The sequence below is a fragment of the Nelumbo nucifera genome, chromosome 2, assembly GCF_055504915.1.
Source record: "Nelumbo nucifera cultivar China Antique chromosome 2, China Antique-T2T, whole genome shotgun sequence".
Classification (NCBI taxonomy): domain Eukaryota; kingdom Viridiplantae; phylum Streptophyta; class Magnoliopsida; order Proteales; family Nelumbonaceae; genus Nelumbo; species Nelumbo nucifera.
The window spans coordinates 18,173,379-18,192,391 of record NC_142650.1 but is presented as its reverse complement, the minus strand read 5'-3'; the positions used below and the strand labels follow the sequence as shown (position 1 = coordinate 18,192,391).

At 37.1% G+C, this 19,013-nt stretch overlaps 2 protein-coding genes across 3 annotated transcripts; one reads left to right on the top strand and one right to left on the bottom strand.

The window, feature by feature from the left end:
• The first annotated feature begins 852 nt into the window (after positions 1-852).
• On the top strand, positions 853-6,267 carry LOC104596947 (putative serine/threonine-protein kinase). Of its 2 annotated transcripts, XM_010258271.3 has the most exons (7): positions 853-1,268; positions 1,349-1,479; positions 1,906-2,018; positions 2,181-2,391; positions 2,996-3,233; positions 5,275-5,425; positions 5,725-6,267. In XM_010258271.3, the coding sequence occupies exons 2-7, from the start codon at positions 1,407-1,409 to the stop codon at positions 6,085-6,087; spliced, it is 1,149 nt and encodes a 382-aa protein (XP_010256573.1). In that variant the 5' UTR covers positions 853-1,268; positions 1,349-1,406; the 3' UTR covers positions 6,088-6,267. The 2 variants fall into 2 exon arrangements, with proteins under 2 accessions (XP_010256573.1, XP_010256572.1); XM_010258270.3 differs by having other exon boundaries at positions 853-1,479.
• Positions 6,268-10,221: 3,954 nt separating this feature from the next.
• On the bottom strand, positions 10,222-17,374 carry LOC104596948 (clathrin light chain 2-like). The gene is made up of 3 exons (XM_010258273.3): positions 16,768-17,374; positions 15,964-16,117; positions 10,222-10,822 (listed from the first exon to the last, which is right to left on the bottom strand). The coding sequence occupies exons 1-3, from the start codon at positions 17,178-17,180 to the stop codon at positions 10,472-10,474; spliced, it is 918 nt and encodes a 305-aa protein (XP_010256575.1). The 5' UTR covers positions 17,181-17,374; the 3' UTR covers positions 10,222-10,471.
• Between the last annotated feature and the right edge of the window lie 1,639 nt (positions 17,375-19,013).

Here is a 19,013-nt window from a genome sequence, read left to right as displayed (position 1 = left end):
CACTCTAATTCTATAATTTTAAATCCTAAAACCAAAACCTAAAAATAGTGTGGAAAATGGTTGTGATAGGATCAAGATTCAAAATATTAATATAGGCTCTGTATCGTGACTTGTTTTTTATTTATTTTATTTTTTAGTTTTTTCTTTTCCAATTGGTTTAAAAAGGATCGGTTTAAGGCCCTTCTATCCCCCGAATCGGATTAGGCCCTGAAACACCCACCATAAGGATGTATCGGTAATCCATTAATATATCGGCCAATACTGACCAATAACTATTGAAATTTTAAACCTTGAATAGGATGTCCTCCAACGTGTAGGAGACTAGGAGTCAAGTATTTTCCTCATTTGTGAGGCAGCGTGAAAGGATGATATTCTCGTTGAAAACTAATGATTCTATTTAAAAGAAATGAAAGAATTTTGAACGTAAATAATAAAAAATATTTTTAAAGGCAATTTTAGATTTTAAAAATGTTGCATGCAAATTGTAAACTGAATGTAACCGTGTTTGCTTAGGATTGAGTTAGTCAGTTGTAATAAAACCATGGAAAGCGTTTCCTAAAATATTAAAATATCTTGTTCCATTTGATCAAAATAATAATCGCGTGTGGACGAGGCTAGTGACTTCAGCGTTGTTTGGGGATTTGGGCTTAGAGCCATTCCCAGGTTTCGTCTGTTTTATTCGTTCCTTCCTAAATTTATGGCGATAGTCCACGCTTCAACAGTGGTGTACCATACTTCCACGTGTAAGACTATCTTGTCGTCTTCAATTCAACCAATCGTGCGATCAAGATCAAAGTGAGATGCAAAGGAGAGGGTGTTCCCTGGAACACCGGAAACGAACGATTCAGAATTTACACTGCAACGTGGGAAAATGGCAGACCAGACTACAAGAGGTCCAGAACCACCCAAGGCCGTCGCTTTTAGACTTAAGACTTCCTCTCAGTTGGGTTTTAGCCGTTTTGACCTTTCCTCCCCATTATCCTATTCGAAAGTTGGACTGACGTCTCAGACTTGTATGGAGATGAACAGAAGCAGAATTTATAAATTGAACCGAATCAGGGCTTCTTCTAATAGTGTCTTAGTTTTTCGTTCTGATACCGACAACTCATTCCTCTGTCGTTCTCGCCTTCGGTCTATGAAATTTGTCGAGTAGCGTTCTGGCTCTGATGATCTCTACGGTGACCAACGATACTGTTTTCGATACCAATTAGTCGATTTCAGTTACTTTTATCGGAGGGTTCGGTCTTTATTTGAGAATCGTGTTCCTTGTATGTGGCTCACCAAATTCTTTTGTTTTGTCGAAGATTCTGTTAAGTGATGAGCTCACTTGCTTCACTTAATTTGGCAGCTGGAAGGTCTATAGTTGAAGAATATTGATGGGTGTTTGGGACTTCTAATTGTTAGCCATGAAACTTATATGCTTTTGTGCATTCAGATCATCTAAAAGAAAGACTCTTGACTCTCCGACACTTGCAGAAGGTAAGGGCTACGACTGGCTGAACTTTGATAGATGTAGTTAGTGTCTTGGTGAATGTTTGGTGGAGCAAGATTCAGAGAAATTAATAAACGTTTCACTACAATTAAAGGCCCAGTTTCTGTTGGCAAATGCTTCAACCAGAACTCATTCACTTCTTTATCTGGTTCATACGACGAAACCTTTCTTTACAATACACATCTTGATTTTCAGTGACCTTTTTCTGCTTGATTTTTTTTTACACATGATCTTTCCCTTCGAGTTTTTTTTAGAACTTCCTGAAATGGTTTCTTAGCTATTGATATGATTTCCGTAAGATATATACCTGTTTGATCAAAATTCCACAACATGAAAACTTTGTTATGAGCATTTGACCCAATTCAGGTACTGACATGTTTGAATGTTGTTTTTATCTATTTCTGCATCATTAGAGATTTCTACCAGCAACGTACGGCTCTTTTCCTACAGCATGCTGAGATCTGCAACGGGGAACTTCCATCCATCAAACCGAATAGGTGGAGGTGGCTTTGGAGTTGTTTATAAAGTGAGTTTGTCAGAGTTCTTTTCTCATGATTCTATTATCATTTCAGCTGTTATCAAATATACCCTGTTTATTCGAAGATTTTTTTTACACGCCATGTGTCTATACACGTCTTTGGCTACTTCTGTTTTTGAAGTTAAATCAGTTGATGGGCTCTGGCTGCAGGGAGTTTTGAGCGATGATACCCAAGTTGCAGTTAAATCTCTCTCTGCTGAGTCTAAACAGGGAACGCGAGAGTTCTTGACTGAGATTGATATGATATCAAATGTCAGACATCCAAACCTTGTTCAACTCCTGGGTTGTTGTATAGAAGGAACCAACCGGATGTTGGTCTATGAGTATATGGAGAACAATAGCCTTGCAAGCGCCTTACTTGGTAACTATCAGAACATCAGCAATCTGATGTGAAAATAACTCATCTTTTAGCTATTTTAGATGTATCATTCATTGTAAATCTAGGATTAATGTGTGAGATGGCCACTTAGACTCATATTTTTAGTAATAAAAAGTCAAATGATTAGGATATGTTGATAGACTTAACAATCTCTTATTAGGGATGCTAATCACCTCTAACCAAACCGAGCTCGAAATGGAAAATAGAGTTTGAATCAAACTCACACTCAAACAACTCCAACCTAATAGTATTTTAGTAGAACTGAGACAAGACATGCTGAATTTCGGCTTAGCTCAGCTCGACTACACCCCTATCTGTGATTTGTCTGGATTATCATGACAAGGTAATATTCAATCCAACCAAAAATGACTTGGTGAAAAAGCGGCACTTGAAAAGAAGCACATTGGTCAATATCATCATTTTCTTTAATTTGTTAAATTCTTTTATATTTATATTTGTCAAAGAATTGATATAAAATTCATTATTTGGCCAAGTCACCAAAGTCAACATGTTTTTCATATTTAGAAAAAATAATTCTGAATTAAAAGCCTACCTATTAGGCTGATGTCACCATCTGTAATTTCAGGTCCCAAGCACAAACATGCTGATCTAGATTGGCCTACAAGAGCTGCTATCTGCATGGGTACAGCTCAAGGTCTACTATTTCTTCATGAGGAAGCTGAACCACATGTTGTACATCGTGATATCAAGGCTAGTAACATACTTCTTGGCAGAGACTTTCATCCTAAAATTGGAGATTTTGGTTTGGCAAAACTTTTTCCAGACAATGTTACTCATCTTAGTACACAAGTTGCTGGAACAATGTAAGTGTACGGTGTACCTTTAGCTTGATTACATAGCTTCTTTATTCTGTTTCTAACTTGGCTTCGCAATCTGTTTTAGGGACTTAAGCTACAATGTGTATTCATGCAATCAATTCAATGGACCCTTACTGAAGTTTTAATTATTATTAATAAACTTGTCGGAAAATATAGTTAATTTTAATTGTAATGCAAAGGATGACCTAGCAACCAATGTTGGTAAACATGGTTGACAATTTAGCATTTGACATGCAAAGGATAGGTCCCCTTTACTAGACCCCCTACACCTGTAAAAGGAAACTTTTTTGGATGATAACCACTCTATGGCTCCATTTTGAAGTATCACCAAGCTAATTAATTTAAAGTATCCCATCGGACATTTGGTTTCAGCCACCTTACTTCATACAATGTAAAGATAATCAGATTAAAAAAAAAAAAATAAGCACCATTGTTTTAAATTCTGAAAATTGGCCATTTCGGACCCTAGATCTGAAATGAGCTTTTATAGTTCTAGGTTTTTTTTTTTTGAGAAGTTCCTGTTATTTTTAGTTATTCCATGGTTTTTAAAACGTATGCTATTTATTGTTAGTTATCATACTATATCCAAATTTTCAGATGGGATAAGTGGCTGAAATACTGAAATTTCATAAAAACATAAAACTTCCTGAAAATTTATATACCTCAAGGTTATTCATGTTCGTTTAGGTTACCATATCCAATACTGATGTTTTATGACATTATGCCAAAATTTAAAACCATGACAAACATGCAGATTATAAATACTAAAAGATCAAAGACATTATCATATTATCGTAATGCACTTCTTTTGTGTCTTACTTATTACATATTACCTTGTAAGCAAGACAGAAATCAGTAGTGGTTTCTTGGTTAGATATTTGCTTGTTCTTTGAAAGGCATGTGATCCTTACACCCTGTCTTACAATAAGGCTTTTAGTAAAGATCCTTACCATATAGCCAAAATTTGTGCTCAGATGATTGTCATTTTGTGATTCAGGACCTAGGAAGAGAACAAGGAGCTCCAATTTCACTCAATCAACACTTAGCAAAACTGGCAAGATTTGCAAGTAGTATCTCATAAAGTAAAGGGCAATATAGTTATTATTTTAGAAAGTCTATTTTAATGGTAACAAAGTTGTTGGAGGGGATTTATTTACTTCAAAGCATTGGCAGGTTGCTCCATTTCGACCTGGGTAACCAGGGTTCAAACCTTGGAAACAGCCTCCCTGTATGTGCAGGGGTAAGGCTGCATACATCTGTCCCTCCCCAGACCCCATATTGGCAGGAGCCTCGTGCACTGTGATGCCCTTTATTTTAGTCATCATCATCCAAGACTTATCCCAACTATACATTTATTTTAGTGAAAATATAAATATTTGATAGGATATAGCTGATTCCAAACATTAGCTGTTGATCATAATTGCAAACTTCAGGATCTGAGAGCTTCAGGAATGTCTCTAATTTGTCAACGAATTTTCTTCTGAAGGAAAATTCATGTATTTGAATGTTCCTCAATAGATATCAATTGCTGTTACTACACAGATTCTAAGCGCCTACCTGTTCAAGCCAAGCATAAACTTCTCATCTTGTCATTTGCGTTACTTGGGGGGTTTAATCATCATATGAGGGTCCCATATATAATTGATAAATTTGTTCTGAAAAGGTAATGATTATAATTCTTTTGAACTTCTTATGCACCTGTAGGTCCTCACTTATACCTCATTTCATCAGAATGGTGATAATAGCGAGTGTTTGACACCCTTCAGAAATGTTAACTCATAAGCTCAACATCAGAAAAGGCTATCACATAAATGATGACAATTGTTGTTTGTCAAGAGAAACCATTTCATTTCTAAGTGCACACTTTGTTGCACAAAATTATGTTCTTGTAATGACCAATTATCAGAAATAAAGAGAATCTTTGTAACATATTAGTATAAGATGATATACTGGCATGTAAGAGAGTTTTTTCCTTTTCTTTTCTGCATCTTGAGTTCATTTTAATTCATCTCCCATATTTGTGCAGGGGTTATTTGGCTCCAGAGTATGCATTGTTAGGGCAGCTAACCAAGAAAGCTGATATCTACAGTTTTGGTGTGCTTATACTTGAAATAGTCAGTGGCAGAAGTAGCTCCAAGGCAGCTTTTGGAGAGGATCTGATGGTTCTTGTGGAATGGGTATCTTTCCTATTCAGCTCATACATTATGTTAGAGTCATGTGGTTTGTTAAAGCTTGGAGCATTTTCATTTATGGTTCTCTTTGTAAGGCTTGAATCGGTAGACTGCAAGTACTGCCTGCTAATGACATATCTACAAGGGATGTGAATTTTTCCCTCTATGGCCAGCTTACATATATGCCAATTGCAGGCACTTTTTACAGTCTGCTTGATGAATTTATTTAAATTTATAGCATTTATCATCTCCTTATGTAGATGTATTAGTTGGTTTTCACTGACCATACACGAATAATGTCACAGACATGGAAACTGAAAGAGGAAAGTAGGCTCTTGGACATTGTTGATCCGGAACTGGTTGAATACCCAGAGGATGAGGTGGAGCGGTTCATCAAGGTTGCACTCTTTTGTACCCAAGCTTCTTCACAACAAAGGCCCTCCATAAAGCAAGTGGTGGAGATGCTTTCTAAAGATAGGAATTTCAATGTTAAAACATTAATCCAGCCAGGTGTATACAAGGGATATACAACTCGAGATTCAGGTAATGGTAGTTCAGATGGGAGTTCCTCTTCTCTACCACGGGAACGCAAAAAGTCAATGAATCCATCCATTTTTTCAACCCGTTTGATCCATGCTCCAAGCATGACAGAAATGCAGCCTCGGTGAAACGAAGAGACCAGCACTTTTTGTGGGAGTTTGTACTTTTGGCCTGTTGGCTGCTTTCTTGGTGGAATACTGTAGAAAGTTGAAAACAAAATGTCAAAATCCTGTAAAAGTCAATAGCTGATTAGAATTGTGCAGAATGTTGAAAGGGAAGAAATCACAAGATATTTGTCTATTTGTGCATAGTTTATTAACTTTGCATTTGGAACTTGGAAGGTGTCCGGCCTGTAGTTTCCCCATATAGATCCATTCTTTTCTTTTTCCGGTCTGCATTCTGCAACGCCTGCAGTCTCAAATCCTTTGTAACATGGAACGAAACATGATATTTCCGAATTATTTGTTGTAGGTAGTAGTGCAAGTCGGGAATGTTGGGCTGGGTTTATGGTCAACCCGCGCCAGACCCTGAAATTTGGGCTTTAGACCCGAGCCTGAGGTCAAACCAGATCTTCACAACCCGAGCCTAAGGCCAGTGCTACATGTTATTTTACATAAGTTAGTTGATTTAGGAATTAATGGGGTTGGCAGGTAGGTTCTCTCCAAAAACCTGACGCCCAAGTCTTGCGGAATGGACTGGGCAAATTTCAAAAAAAAATCCTCCCATCTTTGCAGGGAATCAAATTCCCTATTTTAGAAAACATATTTTCAGTGATCAATCTTGAACCATGAACCAAACCAGATTTGAACCCAAAGGAGTAGGAGGGAGGATGTACCTGATACGGAGAAACAGTATCTCCCAATGGAGATGTTCACGCCCAAGGAAGGATCCAAAATCTGCTCCCACTGAAGATGGCGCAGTGCAGGATGGAGCAGAATCAGCAATGTTCTTCCAAAAGAACTTTACCCTTCGTAAGAATCAACTGGATGGCTTGTGAGTACAGCTCCAACCAATCCTTTCCCAAAAGATTGGAATCAAGATTAGATCTTGATTTCTCCCAAGAACTGGAGATCGAACTGAGGGTAATGGCGGCGGCAGTAAGGAGGCGACAAGAGAGTGTTCACAGGGTGCAGAAATCTCTCTTCTTGTGATTTTCAGCTCTTAAGAGAATTGAACATCAATCACTAATAGTTGCCACCCCTTTCTTCTTTCATAATCTTAAAGGGATCAGCTCCTAATCCCATTAGGAGTTGTTAATCCAAATCATATTTGGATTAGAAGTCCCTTTAAGTGATAAGGGATAACCCTCATCTTATCTGCAGATCAGATCAGTCATCTCATAATCTAATTAGGAGGCTTCCAGATCTAAATCTCATTTAGATCTTGGACTCTCTAAGTGGATAGGGTCTAGGCCCAATCCTATCAGGTGATCCATCTCAGAATTCGCCCCTTTTAATGAACTGATCAAATCAGCCCAGTTCAAAATTGGCCTAAGGCCAATTTAAGGTTATGTACTCACTTAGCCTTCCAAACTGCTGCCCAGTTGGGCTTCCTTGTATGGCGTGGGACCCAAAACATTGGTCCACACATCAGCCACATGGGTTCAGCCCAGCCTTTGTTACAAGGCCTGGCCGAATACACTGTTATGAACAGTGCACCCCCTGAAACCCATCTTATGGGCTCTATGGGCCCAACACTTACCCTAAGTGGTCCCTGGGCCAAGCCACCTTGTAACACCCAGGGACTGTGTGCAGATGCAAGATTAGCCCATCAGGTATTATCCTCAATAGTCTTACACTTAACTTCTCAGCCCATAATGATCAAACACTGCCCGACAAGGGAGGACCTCTCCCTCGACTGCAAGGAACAGTGTTGCACTCTCTACTTACATGGATCCCGGGAATTAAAACCTTTTGCAAATCATTTCGAAACCATAACATATATATATCTTTATATAAATATATTTTACAAAACAAAATCTCAACAATTGAAATCGGTTGCCGGTAGTCTTGGTTTCCATCAAAGAGAGTGCATCTCCGATCATTACCTTTGTCCGACAAAGGGGCTTATCCTGTCACTATGATCACCCACTCAGATGAATTCTCGGACTGTCCCAACATACCCAAGTTTTGACCCCCACCAAGGATCTCACTGATTGGTACATCAAAGACAGCCCAATACGACACCTAGTGTAGTATCATAATCGAGTTTAGGGGTTAGGTGTAACTTTCCAGTTTTGCCCATCTATCTCCAAGGTCCAGGGCAATACTAAAAATCTGGTCCGGTTCAAAGGTTCTATTAATCCTATACTGCATGTGCTTTGGGTCTCACCCTGGTAGTTGAGACAAGCCACCCTAACAGTTGGCCGCACACCAGTGTCAGCCTTGGCAGGATAAATCTCCCTAGACTTATCCAATGGATGTGAACATTCTAAACTAACACAAGTCTCATTAAATGTCCAGTTTAAGGGTATTACACAGAAACACACCACAGGAACATGAATCAAATGTGTACTTTATTCATTTACAATAAATTCATAATGTACATAATTCTGATTGAAGCTAAGGGCATACAACTATCTAGCATCTTTAATTAGTAATTTATTAAGATTTGCTTATCTATGATATTAATTTTTTTTCGAAAACCCATTTTTGCCCTTTTCATGTTGAAGCAAGAAAAAATATCAAAACAATATGATTGTCTTTATTTCTAATATTTTCGATGAAAGTTGAAACCATTGAAAGATACGACGATGCAAACAAAATTTAATCTGTAGAACCTTGCAAAATTGGAATTTGGGTGTTTTACAAATGGATCTTTAAACATGTAAAGATCAACTTGCATAATCTAAGATTATAACATTTCGTATGAACATAAGAAAACAAATATTAAATTGTTAATGCCAAACCTGTCATCTGTCAACAAATTGTGAAAATCAATTGAAAGAGCACATTTCACAATGAGTTCTACATTTTAAATCCAAATTGAGTTATATCCAAAATAAAAACCCTATTTGAGTTTGAGTTTCCATGAGCATTAATTACATATCTTTCATATTCTCAAGAAAGTGGCAGAGCCAAACTTTCCTTGCAACCCTAGATCTGAAATGTGAAAAAATCATCGAATATTTCCAATATCAAAGAAACTATGATAAACTTGTCGTAAAAGTGCTGAAAAAAAATTGAAACACATCCCAGTATATACCTGAAACTAGTACAAGTAGGCGGATGGGGTTGCCCGGTTTCAATTATCATAGCTTGAAATAGGATAGAAATTTGAAGGGGCACTTTCTAATTTCTGTTTTCAAACTATTCCCCTGTTTTGAAAATTTAATGATTTAATAAGGACAAAAAAGACTTTTAAATGACTTGGTTGGATATAACTAAGATAGGGGAATTATTAGTCCATTTTAAAAAGTGATGGGACCGAGCCAAGCTCTTCACAAACTACTCAGCTCGGCTCCATTTCAACCGAGTTTGAACCCAATTTACAAGCTCGTTTATTAATCGAACCAAGATCAAACCTAATAAAACTCGGCTTATGAGGCTCGCGAGCCGAGATCGAGCCTAATAAAGCTCGGCTCAATTCGAATCCCCACATTAAGGCTGCATTTGGCATTTCTTATTTTAAGGACTAATCTCCTTTGCAATTAAAAACTTAGTGTTCATATGAGCATTTTAACAACAAAAAGGAGACAAGTCATTGTTGAAATAAAAAATACCAAATGCAACCTAAATCATGATCAAATCCATAAGAGCTTATTATGTTTGGGAAGAATGCAAATAGATACAAATATGTAAAGTGCATTTTGGTCCATCTAAATGTAAAGTTGATGTAACAAGTAGAAACCCAATTCCTGAGCCTAATGGATACCTTTTTAACTTTGAATGCAAAGGTTTGCATCGATCTTTTTTATTTAAGCTTTGCCCTCATTTTAAATGCAAACATGTATTGAAATCTTTGTTTTCTGTCATTATCAAGACACAAATGCATTCTTACCAAACACTAGCAAAAGTGCAAAACTAAACCAAGTGCACATATGCACGAGAACGGCATTCACACTCTTCCCAAACAGAGCCTTAAGTTCTCATGTTCTGCACGGGCCCTTAAACCTGCCCTAATTCCTAATTGATAAAATGTTTGAGATATGCAATTCAAGAGATCATGTGCAAGAAAAAACCTTAACACCTACTGACTGACAATATACTCGCGAAGTTGCGGTGGCCAGTGATTAACTGATTACCAACAAGAAAACAAATGAATGGAACAAAACAACATGCATACTTGCATAGAACCAAAATCCCATTAAACAAAAAAAAAATAACAATAGACCCACCTACTTTTCTACACTATGTTCCAAGTAGACATCTGCGGCTACACCAGCGCTAGCATACTAAGAAATGAGGTACATAAACCAAATACACAAGCTCGAGACTCTTAGAGGGTACTGACTTACAGCCTGGTAATTTTCAACATACAAAGGACATTGTTTAAGACCCGGAAAGTTCAGTATCAAGCAGAAGCCACAGCCTCTGGGGCAGTGGTCACAGTTGCAGCCTTAGGGGGTGCAGCAGTACCGGTCTTAGCATCTTTGGCAGGTCCTGGCGCCGGAGGTGGAGAAGGCTTCATGTGAGGAGGCGGGTTGTGCTTGAGCTTCACAAGTATCTGGCGCATCCTTGAGAGATCAGTCGGTTTACCAGGCTTTGGCCCTTGAATCACAACGATAGAAGGTTTCTTCTCCTGATCCTTCTTCCCCCTCTTCTTCTCTATAGCCGGTACTTCATGTGGGATGAGCTCTGCAATAGCCTTCCAGTAGTGCTTGTCTGCTTCAGCATGGAACTTTTCCTGACTGGCCAGAAATAGCTGATAAAGAAGAGCACAAAATTTAGTGAAACTGATCTCACCATGACTTGCATATCAGATATAATATTTTGAGTTTCAGGGAGTCCACCGCTCATATATAAAACATTCCATCCCTGAACCAAAAGATGCATGCTTTTAAATGTACAACTACATTAAAGAAGAAAAAAAAACAACCCCTCAATGCCGGCATGCACCTTGACTATAGAAGACTAACATTTAGCTTCCTACAACATTAATCCTTTTCTACCTATTCCTTGCCATCACCATCATATCAATTTCACTTTGATGGCATAACAGGAATATATACCTGATAATTTGAGCACCTGTTGATGTCTTGTATAGCTTGCAATCATCTTATCCTTTAAATGAACAATATCCACGCAATATTTCTAATCACCTAATGCAGCCTCCATGACAGAAAACTGTAACCAAGCTTGTAGCTAAATGATGCAAGTGTTGACTTGTACAAGAATAATTTCATGGAACGAAGGAAAATCAAAATAATCCAATAAAACTGTAACTTGGCGAGTTCAGAATTTGCCAATAGTTGCTGGAATAACTAAACAGCCAAATGGATACCACATAACATTGTAAGCAACAAAAAAAAAATCAGTGACAATTCAAAAAAAAATGCAATTTACTTTTACATAGGTGTGCCCAAACAGCAAGTCAATAACAATTCAATGACCCAGACGATAACATGTTGCTGCAAAGCTTCATCATCGCTTTCTGCCAGACAACTAGCAATTTCCATAAGATTAAGATTTTTTTGGGAGGGGGAAGGAATGAAGAAACAAGTGGACCCATCAGAGCCAAGATTTTAGCCCTTCTTCAGAAGCACAGAATCATTTTACCCCTGATTATGACAGCTTATAGTAGTGGGAAACTCTCACAATGTGATCTGCTGGATGAACATTGAGTTACGGGGCCTCTGCTAAAAATATTACCTTGTCAAAAAGACCCTGTATTGGGCAAGAATGCTAAACATCTTTATGAAATTGATGGCTTGAAATTGATGCCTAAGCCAGACAATGATTTGCCAAATATTATTGCTAAGATGTGGTATATCTAGATTCCAAAAATAGTGTTCATACAAGGGCTTTTATCCCATTTGTAATTAGGGGCTTTTTATCGGAATCATCCCTTTTCATTTGGTTGTCGTCATTGTTGTAGTGGGGGCGGTTAATGGCCTCTCAGGTTTTTGGGTAGTTCTACTGTCCGTTTGTACTCTCTCTGCTCCTTATTTGCTCTTAATTCCAGTAGGTTCATTGTTATTTGAAGTAAAGAGAGAAAAAGAAAGCAAAGTCAAATGCATGCATGCAAATCTATACATCATACCATAGCTATCCACCATATAAGATCAAGCAAAAGGATGGAGTTACATAATCCATCCAGAAGGGGAAAATTGTAAATAACAGCACTAAACCATTCATTAGAAAATTGTAATGCAAGAGTAAAATACTATGTTACTAAAAAAGATAATACTTAGCATACGATTTACATAAAGGACAAAATTTGAGAAGAATCAATAATAACTTTCTCTTGACAGGTAACTTGTAACCATTATTAGGCAATATCTATGATGCCATGCCAGAAGAACTTTGAGCAACCAGAGCCCACCCCCCCCCAGGGTTGAATTTCGATGAATACCAGCTGACTGGTTACCACATTTATGATACCAAGTGAGTGAATGAGTGATTATAAGTTTTTTAGACATTATGCTTTCCAAGCACCACAGTTGGATTCTTAATATTATCAAAAATAATGTTTTTGAATCGGACGGGCAAGATTGTCTTTGAAAAATCTAGATTTGACCAATTGATTAATCATGCTCTTTGTATATGTTTAGATAATTTTGAATGGTAATATGAAATAAAGAAAGAAATGCAACACCATTGGCCTATAGGAGATATCATGGACTCCAGTACAAAGAACAAAGGAGAAAAGGCTTAACCAAACTAGGGCAACCACAGTTGGTGTTTTCCAAATCATCCCCTCTCTGATAGATCATCTAGCAGTGTATAAGCCAACCTAGGAACCTGTCTGAAAGAGCAATTCAGCCTGGAGCCACACAACTTCCTTAATTAGGTCCCTTGGACTTTGAAGATCTCCAATTCTCATCTCCAAAAGCTCCCCCAACACCTGATGGTCATTTATCCAAGGAGAAAATATCGAAGTTCATCTTGCTTGAAACCTTGGGGGAGGAGGGGAATATGCTCCTACCTTGTCAACAGTTTTTTTTTATATGTCTTGTCAACAGATATTAGTAAATAACAAAGCTCTCTTCAATACTGCTGGATCCAACGTAAATAGGTCATTACAGTAACCAAAGCCAATCAACCCATGGATTTAGGGAATTGTCTGAATCTGACCAAATCGGCTTCAAATCCAGATTCAAAAACATAGACTTGTCATATCCACTACTCAGTCTATGCCAAGATAAATATTTTTTGTTGGTATATGCGAAGGTAAAAATTCTTCCACTTTCCATTCTATATGCTGCCTTATGGTTCTCTCAGTATCCTTCACTTTAAAAACCTAGAATGCTTCCAAAAAGGTCATCCATTTCAGAACACCCTCAATGTTCTTTTCCATTAGCTGCTTCAAAACCATTCACCTAAAGATCACAGGACATCCATCCCTTTATACAAGAGCAACGGTGTGCCCAGAAACAGCTATGAGATTTACATGCTTCATTGATTGGTTATACTTCCAACAGAAAAGCTAACTTCTGTATCTTACAAATAGATTGATGCATAAAAAATAATTAGCCATCCCTTTTCTGACGTAAAAATTAGAGATAGATCACTAGACTTAAATCCACAAATCAGCAAGCATGATCATGAAACTTCCACCTTAATGTTTCCATTTCAGTGGCATTTGAAACTTAAATTCCTGAAGAATTAGTTGCCTTTGCTAGAGAATCCCTCTTAATTGGAAAACAAATCAACCATCAAATGGAATGACCCTCTGTATTTTAATATAAAAGTGGTCATTTTTGGTGTCTGAACCCCCATCATCAATATACTACACCGTGTATTGGACAATTTCTCGCATAATTCTAGTCATTAGAACTTAAACTTGTAAACTTGAAAAAAAAATATCCCCAAAGGGAACATGTTTTACCCAGTTTTTTAAAAACCCATAACATCATTACCTTTTATTTCAGGTTTAATTTTTTATGATAAAATTAAGATTTGAAGAAAAAAAATTGTTTTTAGAAGAAAAAAAAAAACTATGCCAAGGTGCTTTGCAAAAAGTCATCAAAAATAAAATAAAACTAATCCAAACATCAAGTGCAAAGTTATGGTCTCTAGAAGCTTCTGCACATATGTATATAGTTATATACTAATATGCACAAAATATAATTATATATAATACTTTCAAAAATACATAATTTCATGGACCCTCCATACATAGAAACGTGCATAGATATCTTTAAAAAAAATAAGACCTAATAATTAATATAATATATAGAATGTAATCTGTGACCGGGGTGACCCATTGTCCAGGTCAAGCGGGGCAATGATTCAATGACCCGGATCAATGGGTCTCTGACCAAGCCAGTTTTTGACTAATTTCTGGGTTTGGGGTTAACCCGAACATGAATTGACACCAGGTGTTGGATTGAATCATTCAACCTCTCGTGTTAACAACGGTTATAAAACACTGGTTTGACCATGTGACAGGTGTTAGTAAGACTACACCCTGTCATATTATGATAAGAACTGACAATGTTCACTCTAACATGCTGAACCCATTATGCCCACTGCCTAAGCTGTCAGATCACAGATCCAAGAAAAAAAGGAAAAAAAACACCATTTTAAAAGGTGCACCTAGGCACATAGGCGAGGCACAATTTGATACTTGAGCTCCACTTTAATCCAAACAACAATAGTTTGACAGGATCCTTGCATAGCATGCAGTGTTTGCAACCCCTTGTTGACCCAAACAATTGGACCAGTTGACCCATCACCCGGAAAAGAACAAGTCTACGTTTATACCAAACATAGCAAGATGAAACAACCATTGACTTCACCAAAACCATCAACCCAGATGGTCAAACCAGTGAATCATTTGAACCATTAATGGGTGTGGTTTAAACCAGTCAACAGACTCAACACTCAACCATTCATATTATGATATTGTAAACATGATAAAATATATTAAAACACAAGTCAAATAAATTTTGAGAGAGATAGGAACAGTGAGATAAAGTAGAGGGGAACAACAAAGAGATGAGAGAGAGAGAGAGTATGTGTGTTATGGTGGTGACTCAAGCAGCGGAAACAGCATTCCATCGTCAGATTAAACAACCTTTTTAATGGTCTGACTCATTCAACCTGGATGGTTGAAACTTTGATCCATCATCCAGAAATTTTTAAAACACCAGGTGTACCTAGGTGCTTTCTGGGCTGAGGCACAAAGGAACCTAGGCAATAGACATGTGCTACTATTTTTTTAATCACTTTTATATATTTCACTATGTGTTTTATACTGTATTGTGATGGCCTACTAACTTCTAGAAAAACTTTCACTAGTTTCTTTTTCTGTTTGAACTGCTGAAGTTACTAAAATGTTGAACATGCTTGATATTTATGTCTTCTATGGACTTAGATATCTTTACAAAGACAAATTTGGATCATTACCTTTCATGGATAGATTGAACTTTGACTCTTATGAAATATGGTTATGATTGTCATATGGCCGCTTATATGTGCTTTTTATTTGATATTATGTTCCAGATTTATGTCTTCTTATATGTCAGGTTTTCATTTTACATTTTTTTAAATTGCACCTTACTTTGTTTAGGCACACACCTCATGTCTCGGGTATTTAAAATCTCTTGCAATTTTTTGTGCCTCTCACTTTTAATTTTTAAAACACCGTCCCCAACTACAAATGGACTTGACCAGTAAAGTATATATATCAAGAGCAGAGGAGACATTGGAGAGTGAAAATTAAACGGAGTAAAATTGTCAATGGTTGTCCGCATGTGAGTCCAAGGCAAGTATTGCCATTATATAGTAAAAAACTAAAATTATCCATCCATATAGCAACAAAAAAAGTCACTGCGATACATAAGAAAGCCCATCAGAAGGCTACCAAACCTGCAGATAAGCAACATGATCTATAGTTACCTTCTCCTTTTCCCTATTAGTGGTTTTGTTTGTCTCGACATTAATCACTCTCCTCCTGTAGAACTCAATTTTGTATTCATCCGCCTCATCAATTATTTGGTTCAAAAGTTCTTTCTCCCTTTTCTCCTTCTCCTCCAGTCTAATTGCATTCTGCCTGTACATTGTGAAAACGATGCAGAAAATGAACTCAATGATACAGAGTGATAATAATTAACATTTGTATGAAGTAAAACAAATCAAGATTTAAAAAATTCACATTCCAGCTCAGAAAATACAAACTATTTTACTAGCTGAAAGGGTAACCACGAATCAAAGGTCAAATTGCGAAACTCAAGCGTTGCCATGTACAAATACTCTCTAAACCGAAGAAATATACAGCAGTTATCGGTAAGAAGTAGACAACAGTTTATCACCATAACAGAAGATGCATTGACAATTTAATAAACAAGATCTTGCATGCATATAGAGAAGCCTATGTTCATTCAGCGAAGGCATCATATTGCAACCAATCTGAAGTCCATCATTTCTTTCAAAATTTAAGCTCGGTTACATAAGAAGGCAAGAGCGAGAGTGATATTAATAACACTATATATGTCCATCATTGGCAGACAATTATTTCGATTTGAACAATGAACTGCTAAAACCCTAACTAAAGGAAATTAAATGAAAGTTGTCGAAGCTCAAAAAGTAAATGATGAAAATCTAACAGATCTACGGGATTGCTTACAGAATTCACAAAGATAACCAAATTGTGAATCACATGAAACAATCTCAATAGGTAAAAAGTAAAGATCACGAGCACACCTTTTCCACTCTCTAAGCGCAAATCCCTCCTCCGGCTGCATCTCCGTGTGAGGGGGCAGGATCGGCCCATCCGAAGGAGCAAACCCGTCATCAAAAGCCTTTCCGTTAGACTCGGGTGAGAAAGCCGAGAATCCACCTCCTGTGCCGTAGATCGGAGATGGAGTTTCAGGGATCGGCTGTGAAGTAAATACATCGTCGCCGGCGCCATAAGAAGGATTGTTGAAGATTGGCGACGAGTCATCGACCGATTCCTTGACGGACTCGTTGTCAGCGAAATTTGAAAACGCGTCGAAACGCTGAGAAGGGAGACGAGGGTCATAGCCTATGTAGCCATCATCGTCGAATGGGCGAGTGGAAGAGACTGGTCGTGGTTCGTCGCCGTCCTGACCGAACGCGTCGGTAAACGAAGACATGTTTGCCCTCAGACCCGAGTCGATCTCTGCGCGTTCGTTCTTCCTGGGCGCACAAATAGGCGCCTTATGCTTCTGGTAACTTTATCGATTGTTCCCGGAAATCGAGCCACTTTAAATATCTGTCTATCTGGCCTCTCCCCAGCAGTGCAACCGCCACCTTTCTTTGAGATCAAATCGCCTATAGTTCTACTCGTAATACTGGGCAAATCACAACAGACCATGTAATATTGGGCCCACGATAACGATGACGTGTTCTACAATAACTGGTTCTATCCATCCTACGAGTTAACATCTGCCCCCACAGAATGCGCCTTAAAACCGCCTTACATGCACATCTCAGCGTGTATTGAGAATATCTACTGTATTTGTCAATGTGAGGAGAAGATTTTAATACCTCATAACTCATAAGCGGAATTCGGTTTCGGTCCCTAACAGCCTTTGTAGCCTTCCGTTGAGAAAATTGAGAGAATCCGAAGGTATTCTCAATGGTCGTAAAAGGTGGTTGGAATGTTATGGGTACGGGCTTGCCCCTAAGGAATCGAATCTCTCATAAACAACAGACATTTGCCCATAGGGCTGTTATGGGGCGGGTTGAGTCGGTTTATTGTAGTTTTTCCAACCAATCCGATTTGGTCGGATTATCTGACATAGAAACCGAAATCGATCTAGTCGGGTTGAGTCGTTTTCGGTTCTAAGTTCATAAAATCTTGCTAATTTTAAAAACAATCATAAATTGAACATCATTTCAACCATCTCTTATGATAAAATTTAAATGAAAAGTTAATCACAAAAGTTGTTCATTAATCACTATTCACTAATCCAAAGTTTCTTGCAACCATTCAAAAACTAGGTGGCCTAATGGGCTTTGGAACTTCATGTTTGAATTAGGAACTAAGTCGGTTCAGTTCGAATCGATTTCGGTTTTCTTGTGTGAAAATCGAAATCGACCCGAATCATCAGTTTAGGAATTTGTACAACCCGAAACCGACCCGTGTTGATGAAAACCCGATTGACTCAGGTTGGATCAGTCCAAGTTGGTCGGTTTGGTTGGGTTGGGCCTTCTTATGAACAGCCCTATTTGCCCACATTTAGTTTCGTAGCTTGAAACCAAAGTTCAAAATATGAAAAATGCCAAGTATATTGAAAAGGCAATTTTAAGAGACATATTGGGATACGCTTTAGATACAAATGCATATTGGAGAAAAACTAAGATACGCTTGGGAACACTATAAATACTTTAATAAATCATAAAAATACATCAACAACAATAAATATAAGACTTCAATGAGGTCTATACACATTAAACTAATATATTTTAATGATTTTATGAAGAAATATATTGTAGCTAATTATAATTTCATTAAAAATCCTATACCAAATTATAATTCTTAAATTTTAATGTTTTATGGAATGGAAAAAACCCAACTCTCCTATCCAACCATGAAATGCATTGACACAACTTCTATGTGAAAATATAATTAATAATTATTTATTATTTAAATAATTAACATTTATTATTCATTTCCATTTTTTTCAAAAGTTAAAAAAAAACAAATAACATGGTATAATATATTCAGAAAATAGTTATTAAAGAAGAAATTTCAATATATTTGTGGATATGATAGATCATTATGAATTATAATATATTCAATCATTTTGATCAAATTATAAAAATATAATTAATTAATTATTTATTTTTAAATTTTATAAATATAAAAATAAAAATAAAAAATAATTATTAAAAAATAAATTTCAATTGGTTTATAGATATGATAGATCATCCATAAATTTATAATTTATTCAACTGTTGTGATCAAATGACAAAATATAATT